The 14,742-nt window shown below is 38.1% G+C and overlaps 1 protein-coding gene across 2 annotated transcripts in view; it reads left to right on the top strand.

The window, feature by feature from the left end:
- The window catches only part of LOC140204255 (uncharacterized protein C8orf48-like), an 88,168-nt gene extending 73,569 nt beyond the window's left edge, over positions 1-14,599 (top strand). For both annotated transcript variants that reach the window (XM_072270818.1, XM_072270819.1), the window contains exons 5-6: positions 3,332-3,484; positions 9,736-14,599. In XM_072270818.1, the coding sequence (XP_072126919.1) occupies positions 3,332-3,484; positions 9,736-9,840 (258 nt within the window). In that variant the 3' untranslated portion in view covers positions 9,841-14,599. The remainder of the gene's footprint in view (positions 1-3,331; positions 3,485-9,735) is intronic.
- Positions 14,600-14,742: the final 143 nt, after the last annotated feature.

The raw sequence follows: 14,742 nt of genomic DNA, 5'->3' as shown, positions 1-14,742 counted from the left end.
AGGGTCACCCATACATCAATGAAAATTATTGCAATGGTGTTGGGGTGTGTCACTGAACTCTTGTGCATGCTTGTGTGTCTCCATTCGTTAATACATCAGCATTACTATAGAACAAAGACAGACTTTCCAATCCACATGGAAAGATCCCATTATCAGTTATGTTTTAGTTTTATTGAAATGGAGTTGTCTCGATCCCTCAGAAGTACTGCTTCATCATTTTGTTTCTAGAAAATAATTGTTTTCCTTGTACACACAATCACTGATGCCTCAGGGGGACTAGTACACATTTTCCATTTTTCACTAACACCAACTTGATTGCCATATCTCATGGAAATTCAGGGAAAATCTGAGGAACTATAAATACTGTTTATTCCCAACAATGGGTATGTACTGGTTAAATTTCTATCAATTTGTCAAAGACTTTTCCAATTTTAAAATGCTCCATCAAATCTGTTTTCAGTTTTTCCTGTTCCAGTGGAAAGTTCTCAAAGTACTTTTCACAATTATTGTTTCAGTGACCCTGCTTCATTTTGTTCACCCTCTCCAACTTTAAAATCTTTGTTACAATAGTGTTCCCTGATTGCTTGAAAACTGGCATAATTATTACTCTTAATGCACAAGATATCTCCACAGAGTTTCTAGTTAAATATGTGAAGGTCACCTATATAAAGCCTCTGTATCTGATGCCAGCTCCTGATGTGTAAACAGTTAAATTTACACCATAGTTCTGTGAGTGTTTAGCATGTCAGCTGGATTTACAGTGAAGCTGAAAATATCGATTGAAGGAAACAAAGGATAGAATGATAGAAATAGGAAAGAATAGGTAAAAAGATAAGTCATGATTGGTTGGGGGGGACATGGGCAGAATTCAATGGACGTTACCAGAGATGGGCAAAGTTTAGTGGGTTAACACCTTGAAAATTGATCTTGGTGTCTGACTTTGAATCAAGTTCAGAGCTAGACTAAAAAAAGCTTGTTTTGATTTATAACGTGCTTTCTCAAGTATCTAAAACCATATGAAAGAAACTATAGGTTCAAAACACGAACAGTCACTTTGCTGCCAGTACAGAAGTAGCAAATCGTGGTTGTAACCTACACATCATTTCTCTAATGCTCTTGGGCTGATCTGAAACAGAGATGCTAGCTCATTGCGCCAACTGGTTTCTTTTTATGCTGTAGGCTCTGTGTAACACCAATCATCTTCCATCTTGTATAAGCTGACCTGACATTCCATGAATAATTGTTCTTGGAACCTGTCCTCTGCTTTGTTCACATACTCTTTCTTGTGCCAAGGATTTTGCTGTAGAAATAAGAAAGAACAGGTTAAAACAAAGCAAGATCAAAATATAAGTGCTCCCCTTTACTGTATCTGCAAATTTTCATGTTTAAGCTGTTGTATCTTTACCATAATGGAAAATGTTGTTAGCTATGCTATTTTAAAAAATTTTTATTGAATTATGGTTCTCTTTATCACTAAATTCTTTTTCTTGAAATGATTTTTGAAGAATTATGACTTATCCTCATAGACATAGAAATATTACTAAGTGAAAAATTTCAAATACTTTTGTATTCAATAATTATATTAAAAATTGGACCAATAAATTAACTAAAGTTGCAACCCATTTAAATTAACTGGGGTATTACATACAAGTTAACTTAAACAGGTTATAACTTCATCTCAACAAGTGTACATGAGCTGAGATGGATCAGAGATGCTGACTCCCATGATGCCTCCCAATGCCCTCTCAAGATGGTGTTGTCAAGACACTATTGATTTTCCATTAAATATATTTTTTCTGGACTACAATCACTAATCCACAGCCTTTAATTGCCCTTTGTGAGTTGTGCTTTTGAACCGTTTGTACAACCTGGCGTTTTTGCGGTATCCTGAAGGATTTGGTGAACTGGGAGAATGCAGGTACAGCCACCGTGGCCATTGCTGGAGCAGACTCCAGGCTGGATTGACGTGGCATGGCCTGAGAGCAGAAAACTAACTGATGTTTAACTGATTAAAGCACTGAGCCTGATTAAAACATTAAAAGCATTGAGGCCAAGGGCGAAGGACAGACCAGTGTTCAGCTCACTACTCTGTGAAGCTTCACCCACCTCAGAGCTGAACTAACTACAGCACTCACCTCAGCACTGAACTGGTTCTGTTACTGTGGACTCACTTTTCAAGGACTCTGCGGTTCAGGTTCTGTGTTATTTGTTTACTTTATTTGTTGTTTGTATGACTTGTTCTTTTTGCACAGTGGATGTGTAACCATCTTTGCTTTGTGGGTTTTTTGCGAATTCTATCATATTTCTTTGTTTAACGGCTGCCTGCAAGAAGACGAATCTCAGGGTTGCATATGGTATACGCATTTTGATCATAAATGTGCTTTGAACTTTGGCTTGTTGGGCCATCTGATTTGGTTCTAGGCCCATTAGTTTCACCTCAACAGCTTAATTTTCATATTGCTGTCACATAGCATATTATATAGATTATGGATATATATTCAGTTTCTCCTTCCACCTGTGATTTCCACATATGATTTCCACATGTCATTCTCAAATGATTTAACAATTAAAACATATGCAAAGAGGCAGCATTGAGATAAAAAGTAATCAGCCAGGATTTTATTTTCTAATTGCTATCTATCTACACTTACATCACTCCCACTTCAGTGCCTCTTGCATCAGATTCCTCCTCCTTCAGTCCTTTGCCTCTCCTCCCTATCATCTCCCAACTCACATTACTCCTTGTCCCCCTCCCACCTTCTCACCTGAATTCACTTATCATCTGCCAGCATGCACTGCTTCCCCTTCCCCTACCCTTTTGTTCTGACTTCTGCCCTCTTCCGAAGGTCTCAGCTAGAAACACTGACTGTTCATTTCCTTCCATAGATGCTGCCTGATCTGTTGAGTTCCTGCAGCGTTTTGTGTGTGTTGATCCAGGTTTCCATCATCTGCAGTCTGTCTTGTGTCTGCATTCTGCATTTCGTTATTTATTATACTACCTCAGTGTATTAACGTGAAATGATCTGTATAGATGGCATGCAAAACAGTTTTTCACTATACCTTGGTACACGTGACAATGATAAACCAATTTACCAGATTTACAAATTTATCTATTGGGACCTACTGGTAGGTGAATGCATATGTGGACGGCTGATTAGCAATACCTCTGGTGGTTGAATAGTTTACTGACTGCCCTTACACACTGAATTGTACTTGTTTGTACAGTTTGAAGTTCAGTGGTGCTTGTGAAACAGTGAATCAGTAAAGAGGAAGTGGTAGAAGATCTTGGCTATTTACTTAGTTGCCATGTTCTCTATTATGTTGGTCGTAGGTTGTTCAGACAAATATGCACCAACCCTCCAGATGTGCTGCCTGCTTGAAAGAGATCAGTAAACTGGCAGAACAGAATTTTTTCCGTGTCAAGAAGATACAATTGGAAGAAGCTTCTATACAGGAGAAAATAGAGGAACATATTTATACTAAGGTATACAACTTTATATTTTGCTTATTTGCTTTTTTGCATATTCTCATCAATTTCTGTCTTTTAAGAACAGTTTTCTTTCTTCTATCATTAGATGCAGTGAAACTGAGCTATACAAATCAGAAAATCCCAGGTTTGATTCATGAGAAAAGAGGAACAGGAGTATGCCACTCAGTCCCACAGCATGCCCCATCCTTTATTATGAACATAGCTGATCTATGCTGACCACAACTCTGCTTTAGTGCCAGTTCCTCATGACCGTTAGTTCTTAGATGTTTTAAATATTTATCTGTCTCTACCTTAAGTACATCTAATAATCTGGCCTCCATATCCCTTGAAGGCAGAAAATTCCAGACATTGACCATCCTTTGAGCAAAGAAGTTTCAAAATCCCTGTTCTAAATGACTAGCCCTTTTACCTTATTGTCAGTTATCCTTGTTTGTGACTTTCCCACTAGTGAAAACATCCCAATATCTATCCTGTCAAGCTCCCTGAGGATCTCATATCTTTAAATAAGGTCACTTATCATTTCTAACCTCCAAGGAATAGGACAACCCTCTCATCCAGGAATTAGCCTGGTTAAACTCCTGTGGACTGCTTCTGATGCTACCATATTCATCCCCTTTTGGTAAGGGTACCAAAACTGTGCACAGTATTCTAGATGTGACCTCACTAGCGTACTGCACAAATGTTACAAATCATCTCTATTCTTAAACTCCAACCCCTTTGCAATAAAGGCTTATATTCCCTTTACCTTATGAACTACTTGTTGGAACTACCTGCTGATGTTCTGTGATTCAGATTTAGATTTTGTCCTTTCCCACAGAACCTAATTAATGCAGTTCTAACAACTCTGAATAAAATCACTGACACCCTGGCCAAAGCTGCCCATTTGATTTGCATCCCATCCATTAGCTTCATTCTCTATACCACTGGCTGTAGTCTGTTCACCCAGCACACATGTTTCAGTTACTTTGCAAGGTTAATCCAACAATACCTCACAAATCTACAAGTTTTGCCAACAAAAAGGGTAGGAGCACCAGATTTCAGAAATACTTGTATCTCCAGCTTCCCCTCCAAGTTACTCACTGGTACCAGACAAATAAGCTCTTCCTCACTGTCAACATGATAAAAAAGATGGTTATTAACTTCAGGAGAACTCGCACCACTCATATCCCCTCTTTACATCGGAAGCACAGCAGTGGAAACTTCAAGCAGTTTCAAACTCTTGGGCGTACACATCCCACACAACCTCCCATGGTTCCAGAACTCATTTTACACAATCAGGAAAGCTCACCAACACCTTTGCTTTCTGAGGAGGCTGAAGAGATCTGGACTATGCACATCAGTGATCTCATTCTTCTACAGATGTGTAGTAAGAAGCATCCTAACAAGCTGTATCACTGCATGTCATGGAAACTGCACAGTAGCAGACAGGGAAGCTCTACAATGGGTAGTCTAAACAGTTCAACGCATCACTTGCACCAGCCTACCTGTAATCAAGAACATGTATAGAGAAAGGCACCAGGAAAGGACTAGTAACATCATGAAGCATCTTGTTGACCTTGCTGATGAAATGTTTGTCCCACTCCCATGAGGGAGGATGCTACGTAGCATCCACACTGGGACCATCAGTCTTAAAAACACTTACTTTCCCCCAACACACACAAAATGCTGGTGGAACTACGCAGGAAGGGTCTCGGCTTGAAAAGTCGACTGTACTTCTTCCTATAGATGCTGCCTGGCCTGCTGGGTTCCACCAGCATTTTGTGTGTGTTGCCTGAATTTCCAGCACCTGCAGATTTTCTCGTGTTTGCGTTACTTTCCCCCAAGCAGTTAGGCTAATCAACGTCTCCACCCACTTAGCCATCCTTCCACCCCACCACCATTACTTTATTATTTCTGGTCAGAGTCCCCTTATGTACGATATTTGTGTGCCTAGTGTTAATTTATGGATATACAATCAGTCTCTATCTATAAGCTGTCTTATGTATTTATATTTATTGTGGTTTTTTAAATTATTGTCTTCTTTATCTTATTGTGTTTCTTTTTGTGCTGCTTTACATTTGTGTTTTGGAAATGACATTAAACAATCTTGAAACTTGAATCCTGATGTGGAAGTATATTGCCACCTCTTTATCATCACTGATTTTACAAACTCCATTTCCAGAAAAGTTGGGATATTCTCCAAAATGCAATAAAAACAAAAATCTGTGATATGTTAATTCACGTGAACCTTTATTTAACTGACAAAAGTACAAAGAAAAGATTTTCAATAGTTTCACTGACCAACTTAATTGTATTTTGTAAACATACACAAATTTAGAATTTGATGGCTACAACACACTCAACAAAAGTTGGGACAGAGACAGGTTTACCATTGTGTTACACCACCTTTCCTTTTAGTAACACTTTTTAATCGTTTTGGAACTGAGGATACTAATTATAGTAGATTTGCAATTGGAAATTTTGTCCATTCTTGCTTGATATAAGACTTCAGCTGCTCAACAGTCTGTGGTCTCCGTTGTCTGATTCTCCTCTTCATGATGCGCCATACATTTTCAATAGGAGATAGATCTGGACTGACAGCAGGCCAGTCAAGCACACGCACTCTGTGTCTACAAAGCCACGCTGTTGTAGCCCGTGCAGAATGTGGTCTGGCATTGTCCTGCTGAAATAAGCATGGACATCCCGGGAAGAGACGTCGCCTTGATGGCAACATATGTCTCTCTAAAATCCTAATATACGCCTCAGAGTCAATGGTACCTTCACATACATGCAACTCACCCATGCCGTGGGCACTGATGCACCCCCATACCATCACAGATGCTGGCTTTTGCACCTTTTGCTGATATCAATCTGGATGGTCGTTTTCATCTTTGGCACGGAGAACTCGGCGCCCATTTTTTCTGAAAACTAGCTGAAATGTGGACTCATCTGACCACAGCACACGGTTCCACAGTCTTTCCATCCATCTGAAATGAGCTCGGGCCCAGAGAACTCGCCGGCGTTTCTGCATAGAGTTGATATATGGCTTCCTCCTTGCATAATAAGTTTCAAGTTGCATTTCTGGATGCAGCGACGGACTGTGTTGAGTAACAATGGTTTTCCAAAGTGCTCCCGAGCCCAGGTGGCTATAATTGTCAGAGTAGCATGATGGTTTCTTGGGCAGTGCCGCCTGAGGACTCGAAGATCATGCGCATTCAACAGTGGTTTCCGACCTTGCCCTTTACGCACTGAGATGTCTCTGAATTCTCAGAATCTTTTCACAATATTATGTACTGTAGATGTTGAAAGACCTAATTTTTCTGCAATCTTGCATTGAGAAATGGTCCTTTTGAACTGACTAACAATTCTCTCACGAATTTTGGCACAAAGGGGTGAGCCACGACCCATCCTTGCTTGCAAAGACTGAGCCTTTGAAGGACACTACTTTTATACCCAGTCATGATACCTCACCTGCTACCAATTAGCCTGCTTAATGTGGAGTCTTCCAAACTGGTGTTACTTGAATATTCTGTGCACTTTTCAATCTTATTTTAACTCTGTCCCAACTTTTGTTGAGTGTGTTGCAGCTATCAAATTCTAAATTTGTGTATATTTACAAAATACAATTAAGTTGGTCAGTAAAACTATTGAAAATCTTTTCTTTGTACTTTTGTCATTTAAATAAAGGTTCACGTGAATTAACATATCACAGATTTTTGTTTTTATTGCATTTTGGAGAATATCCCAACTTTTCTGGAAATGGGGTTTGTAAGTAACGGTCGTCCCTTGCCCAGAACATTCTGAAAGTACCTTTATCAGCAGTACTGCAGTGGTTCAGGAATGTGGATTGCTACCACTTTCTCAAGGGCAGTTAGGAATGGGGAATAAATGCTGGATTGTCAGTAATGCCCATCATCTGTTTACAAAAAATATATAAAATGGGTGACCAGGAAAGGATAGCAAAAGTCATTCATCCTTGATTCATTCATCATCACAATTTCAATGGAAACTAAGGAAATATTGCACTCTTCAATCCATTTTAGTTCGTCCATTCAAAATAGTCCTGATGTTCTCAATGTCTACAAATAATTGGTTCTTACAGAATTCAAAGGTTTTCTCACTCACTGCTTCATGTATTGATTACGTTTTATTTTAAAGTTTCAGAACACAAATCAAAAAAAATTTTTTTTGCTAATTTGAATCCTATCCGTAATCAGTTGCACATTTTATGTTCCTTAATCAACTCTAAAATTACCTTTGAAATGTCACCTTTCTACTTTGCAAAGCCGAAGTCTTACCTCTTAACATAGACATCTAAAACTAAGGAGCAGCTTTGTTTCTGTGTACTGCTATACAATTTTCGCTAAAGTATTCTGAATTGGATGCAGCAGTCAAGGTACAAATTCCTCTGGCTTACATTCTGTGGTTTGAGCTGCATATTTCATCATTTGTTAGTTTAATGGTCTGTTTTGGATTTAATTATTTAGCACTGAAAATTCTTGGGTCTTTCCAGTCATCCTCAATTATTTCAAAGGCAAAAGTGACCACCTGTATTGTTTACATTGTCTGTGTTAAATTTCAACTGACTATTCAGAGTGTCCAATTCATTCTGTAACTTCTGATTCACATCTTTTCACATTATTCTGCAGCAAAATCTTACTTGAGTGACATATACATGACTAACTGCATTTCTTTTAGTTGTAGCAGACTCAGTTGTTTAAAGTGGTTATATGAACTTGAAGCAGCCCAAATGCTGTGAGCTGATGTATCACATTTCCTGTTATTTCTTTCTCCTTGGTATCCATGCCATGTTCCTTCCCTTACAAAATGTGGTTCACAGTTTCTAGAAACTGCTGGAATTTCAAAAGTGAATAATGATTCACACCATATATAAAGGGAGTTCTACTTCAACACTCCTGATTTGTTATTTCAGAAAAATGTGATGCCCACCTCCAACCATTCCCCCTACACAGCCCCAATCCCCAACAGCTAGCTAGCAATAGCCCACTAGAAACAAAAATATTTTTCTTATTTTGATGAAACAGAAAACTCTTGATTTCAAGATTTTTTTTGGTAAAAGCTGTACCTTATATTTTCAATGTTATTTGATCTACTATTTCCAGTATTTTCTTTCAGTGATTTTTTTCAGTGTTAGTTCAAGAGGGAATAGTTGGAGAAAACAAAGATTTAAGGCTAAGTTCTTCAGATACCTATCCAAAAATACCTCTGCAGAAACACCCTTGCCTCTGCATGCCCATAAATTAGTGTCTGTACTGTTTTTTAATTCCAACTGAATGGAGGCACAGAGAGTAAACCAAACTGGATCCCGTCTTCACCACAGCCAAGGGTTGATAATAAGCATTGCATTGCAGGCAAAACCTGCAACACATCAATATAAAACAATAGCAAATCATGGATTCGTTATTTTCCGGAACATGAAATTTCATCCCTTTAATAGTTGGTGATACTAAGTTACTACAGTTTTGTAGGGTGGCAAAGCTCAATGGTAAGAGTGGGAAATTAAACTGATTTAGGCCTTCTGATGAATTCTATGGTCTAGTCTCATCAGCTGCATGAAGCCCAAACCTGTTGCTCCATTTGTCTTCCCATGAGAGGGAGTACTTGATTTGATTCAATGATATGAAGGATTAGATATCTTTAAATTCTTGCCTTTGCAACATTTGTAAGGAAAACCTGGTTGTTTTGTTGTATATTGTTAGCATACTGTATGTAAAGTAAATATTCTGAAAGAATATGCATTACAGTTGTCTGATGGAGATAAGAGCAAGACCTTGCAAAGCTGATCTGTCAGTTTCATTTACATAATATTGGTGCCAGCTGTGACTCCAGCGGCACATCCAGGGCAGAAGATGAATCTGATAAAGGATGGCTTTTACCAATCAGTCAATTGCTTTGTTCTGGAGCAGGTAAAGGGAAACCTTCAGTGTTTTAGGGACTCTAGAGTACTTTATATGTTTAAAACAGGTGTGAAGTGTATGTATCTCTGTGACAGACTAATATTTTAGATATACCTCTGTATCAGAATTTAAGGTTTGAGGGATTTTATCATTGTATCATGTGAACAAACTGCCGTTCTTATTAGGATTCTAGTTTTTGTCCAGGCCTACCTACGTTCAAATGAAAGATGTAGCTGCAATGTCATAATATTTCTTTTTTTCATATGATTATACTGGCTGATCTGCATTATGTTTTCATTGTTTGTTAAGTTTTCCTTAATTTTGCTCTTTCATTTGTTTCTTTTGTAGGATGGAATTACATTGATTGGAGAAATACACAGCAGCCTTCCAAAGTATTCAGATGCTACTTCTCTGGTCTGGAAGAGATTATTTGATAAAATAATTCTAAAATAATGATGTAATAATTGAACCTGTCGAAGCAAGAAGACCTTTGAAAATGGTCAAAATATAATAAGAAATGGTTACTGAATGCTTGGGGCTTCTCTGGATTCAAAAAGACTAATAAGGACCTAACCAAAGTCGTCTTTTCCAAACACTTAAATAACGGTTGTTGAACTAATCCTGCATCAGACAACAACATCACTTGCCACATAGTCTAGATAATGAAAGCAGGACATATTTATAAATGTTAGAAGGGCAACATTTCCATGCCTGGTCAATGCTGTGTTTGTTAATTTTGACTAGTACAATAATTAAGCAACAAAAATGCTCTCAATGGGATATAAAATGGAAAAGAACTATGAGGATTTTGCCCGTGCTTGTATCATGAGAACTCTGTGTGCAGCTTAGATAAGGAAAAGATTAGCTGCGATATCCCTTTGATAGGGTTTAAAAATCTGAGAGGAAAACAGCAGAGGTCATATTTATAAGCAAGTGATGAAATTGAATTTCAGTCTCTTCATTAGAAATTGTATTTCATTAGAATGTTTTATCTTCTACTTCACACTATTTATACTTCAAAGCATCTCACAACAACATCTCACAGCATATTATTGCATATGTTCTCACTGCTTCAAGTTCACATTGCCAATTTATTTTTCCTCCCACCCTGTGCTATTCCTCCATCTGTCCCTTCAGGTAGAAAGGTTTTGTAATGTCTATTTCATCTTTTTTTTGGCATCCTGAAGATAACTGGCTTCCACTCCAGTTCATTGCGTTCTGAGGTGACTGTTGAAGTCATTACTGGAAGCATAACCTGTTCCATAAAAAGAGATGCCTTAAGGGTGGGAGGCAGGGTAGCTACTGAAGTGGTGCTCTCCTTCCACCATTTATATCGGGCTTCTAAGTGCTCTTGTGTATGAATTTAAGATTTCCAAAGACATTCTAAATGCTTCTTCTCCTCTGTAAGCAGTCATAGACTAAAGGTTCTGAGGAGTCAATATGGATATTGTGTTTTCTCAGGAGAATTTCCAAACATTCTTGAATAATTCATGTCCATTGATGATTTTGAATAGAGCCTTTGTTTTGTGAATATGCTATAGCCCAACAGAGATGACTAAATGTAATTAGGATCACAGTGTTAAGGTCGGCCTGAGAGAGGACACTGGGGATAGTTTGTTTAATCTTCCAGTAGATCTAGAAGATTTTACTGGGACTTCCCTGTGTTGAGGTGCCTGCTGTAGGCAATCTAAATCTCATGAAACATATAGGAGATCAGGGATTATTGGAGGCCAGTGGAAGAGGAGATTAGTGCCCTTAATCTTCAAACAATATTTTACTCAGTTGGTTAAATTTTCATTGGTATGTGCCCTTGCTGAACGGTTACTCTTGATATGATGCATTTGGGAGGTCAAGTGCAAGTGAGAGACGCATACAAAAAAAGACAGCATCCGTGAATCATTAATGAGGGATCTTGGGGTACAAGTGTAGTTTTCTGAAAGTGAAAACACATGTAGGTAGGGTGGTGAAGAAGGTGTTTGGCATGCTTGCCTTCATTGCTTGAGGCAATGAGCATGAGTGAAAGTCCTGCTGCAACTATAAAACTATTAGGCTAAAATTAGCATATTGTATGCAGTTCTGATCACCATTACACCAATGAATTCACTGGTATATTGCCTGGATTAAAATTTCAGAGGCTGAAAGGTAATCTGATAGAAGTATATAAAATGATGTGAGGTTGATATTTTTTTCTTTGTTTTTCTTTTTTTTCTCTCAGTGCGGAAATACCAAATTCTAAAAGGCATAGTTTTAAGGTGAGAGGAAACCTTATTTAAGGGTGAGTTGTGAGACAATTTTTTAAAATACAGGACATGATATATAGGAGGAGGTGGCAGAAACACAACAACAATGCTTTCAAGGGGCATTAGTTGGACACATGAACAGACAAGGAATAGAGGGATGTGGATCATGTGCAGGCAGATGGGATTGGTTTAGATTGGCATCGTGGTGGATGCAGGTGTAGTGGGCTGAGGGGCCTGTTCCTGTGATGTACTGTTCATTGTTTTCTGTGAGAAGTGGTTCACAGTTTTTCTGAATCCTTATTGTTGGAGTGCAAGTTGATAAGAAACCTTTGTCTAGAACATAATAAAAGAAATGCCCATCCTCTTGTATTCTTCAGCAGATGAGTCAAGAATTTGTAGCTTAGTCTCCAGATGTACTTGTTTTTTTGTAAATTGCAGCTTGAATGCTGAGATTACAGTGACCTTTGTTCTGGACTATCAGAACTACATTTTTTCATACTTTCATTCTTCCTGTAAATTAACTCCAATCTAGTAGGAAGATGGATGGAAATTAGGAGCAGCATTACACTGTGCATTTGTTTAGAATAATGTGGATACCTGTGTGAAAAGGCCACAGAGGTGGAAACTAATGAGTATTACACTATAAGTAAAGAGCTGGTATTTGGAAAGGTTCTTGGACAGGTTCAGAGGGAAATTGGCTAAATGCAGACAAACAGGACGAGTTTAGATGGGAATCTTGGTCTGCATGGACCAGTTGGGCCACAGGACCTGTTTTTGTGCTGCATGATACTGACTGTATAAATGTCCCTTAGTTCTAAAAGTGACCAGAATTTTCCTTGAACTTGTAGAAGAGACTCAGAAAATGATATTTGAGGAAGGAACTTAGCTGAACTTGGTATTTCTTTGTAAGAAACTAAAGGACAAGGGTATAGGGACTGAAACAGTCCAAAGAAATTCAGTTGGCATTGGTCCCAAGAAGGTTAATTAAATTGTTAGTATTTTTCTGGAAATGGGGTCAAGAGAGCAGAAGATGAGTCTCGTGGATGAGGTGAAATCAGTGGGGTAAGAGAGAAGAGAGATATGGTCTCCAATATCTCCTGGATACAGCTACTGGATCCCGAGACCAGCAAATTAACAGGGCAGCAGTTGGATTGCTATACCTGTTTCAAAATAGATGATTTGCTGGCCAACGATGATCCTTAATCCTATATTTTAGATTTGGGCTGGCAACAATAGGTACATCAGGGCAATAGAAAGATACCACCAATGCTATTTCTACAAATTCATCCAAATTCACTGTCTTCTCCTCGGCCAGCACCCCAGTGGAGATTCTATTTATGCTGGGCAAGTCATGATGTTTGCATACCAGTTTGCATTCTATTCTGGCTTTGTCACACAGTGATGACTCTGTAGACAGAGGAGAAGATTCAAGGTGGTGCTCAAGGTCTCCTTGAAGAAGTACACGAAACTCTGGGAATCTCGAGCTTATGACCTTTCCAAATGGAGTAAGAGCATTGGCAATGGTATTGAGAACATCAAACCCATGCTCAAATAATGGAACAAACAAACCCCCCCCCAAACTCTCCACATGCCTACTTGTTCACTTGTCCTATCTGGAGAAGAGTCTGCAGTTCCCATATTAACTTCATCGGTCCCTTCAGAACAAACAAAATGGTGTGGAAGCAAATAATCTTCAATCCAGAACTGCTTAAGATACAAAATGAATGTTTTATGGGCTAAGGTAATGACAATGTGTCTTAAAATCTGAAGAAATAATTATTTTTCTCTTCCCACAGATGCAGGCTGACTTGCTGAATATTTCCAGCATTTTCTATTTTTGTTTTAGATTTCCAGCATCTGCAGTTTAAAAAAAATCTGTTATCATATCTGAACTCCACTGTGATTAAAAATACTGTCAATTATCCACTGAGACACTGAGAATACTTACTGTACACGTGAATTATTGTAACTTGGCTAATGGTTTGAACTGTTGAAATTTGGGTAAGAAGCTGTGATAGAATATTAGCCAAGAGGAATTTATATGTAAATCCCTACAATTATTTAAAAAAATATATTACAGCTATAAAAGTGGAAATATTTGACATTTAGAACAGAGAATTACACCCCTGCACTATTTTTCAAAAGGTAAATATGTGGGTAGGGAAATTCTCCTTACTTGGCAGTACTGGGATTGTTTGCCTTTTTTTTGTAATAATCTGAACATAATGTACTTTGCAAGCTATTTACATACAAAAGTATTGTAGATTTATAAGGGAAGTGTAGACAAAGTGTGTTCAAAATTTGAACTATGTGTATAATAAAACAATAAAAAAGTAAGCAGTGGAAGAAAAGTACAAATTAACTGCAAACATTAATTTTCAATATGACTAGATGGAACTTGATCATGCACAGAATGGCTACATGTTGGGCTCATCTGAGAATTCATGAGCATTTCAATTTTCACATTCAGTTAAGATGGTTAACATTGTTGGTTATAATGAAGAACCACCACCAAGATTCTCCAATGTTCCATGACCTAATGTGACTCTTGCTGTTTTGACTTCTTAGGTAATAGTCAAATTTAATTTAATATTTTTATGTTAGGCAGACCAAGGACAGCTTATTATAATTAAGAGCCTGTATCCAGCTTAATGGATTTGGCAGACATTAGGGTAGTTGAATCCACTTAAGGAAGATAAAGGCATTTCAATTTCGCCCAATCACTTCTCTTGCGCAGCTGTAAGAGCTAACGGAGGACTAACAGTCTCCAGTACTTAACAAAGAGTTTATAATACAATCTAAGTGCTGTTTCTGTGCCAAATCTGTTTGATCAGGCTGGACAAACCTGAATGGAATAGTATCTAATTACAGGCTAAGGCTCTTGGCCAAGTTTTTATAATCATGACCCATAAAAGAGATGTCACATGAGTTTCGTGCATTTGGGAAGAGCTTCCTGCATCTATTGAACTGTAGGACTTAGTTTGAATGTCATTGAATATGGCCTTTCTTTAAAAGAATTGTCTAGGCATTCTTCTACAATTTCAGATGCTTGCAAGTTTTTTGTAGCTGGGTGTTGATGGCAATTATAGATTGATTTACTACCTTTTGCTAACTC

This window comes from Mobula birostris, chromosome 10 (genome assembly GCF_030028105.1).
Source record: "Mobula birostris isolate sMobBir1 chromosome 10, sMobBir1.hap1, whole genome shotgun sequence".
Lineage (NCBI taxonomy): Eukaryota > Metazoa > Chordata > Chondrichthyes > Myliobatiformes > Myliobatidae > Mobula > Mobula birostris.
This window is presented reverse-complemented; position numbering and strand designations above follow the sequence as displayed.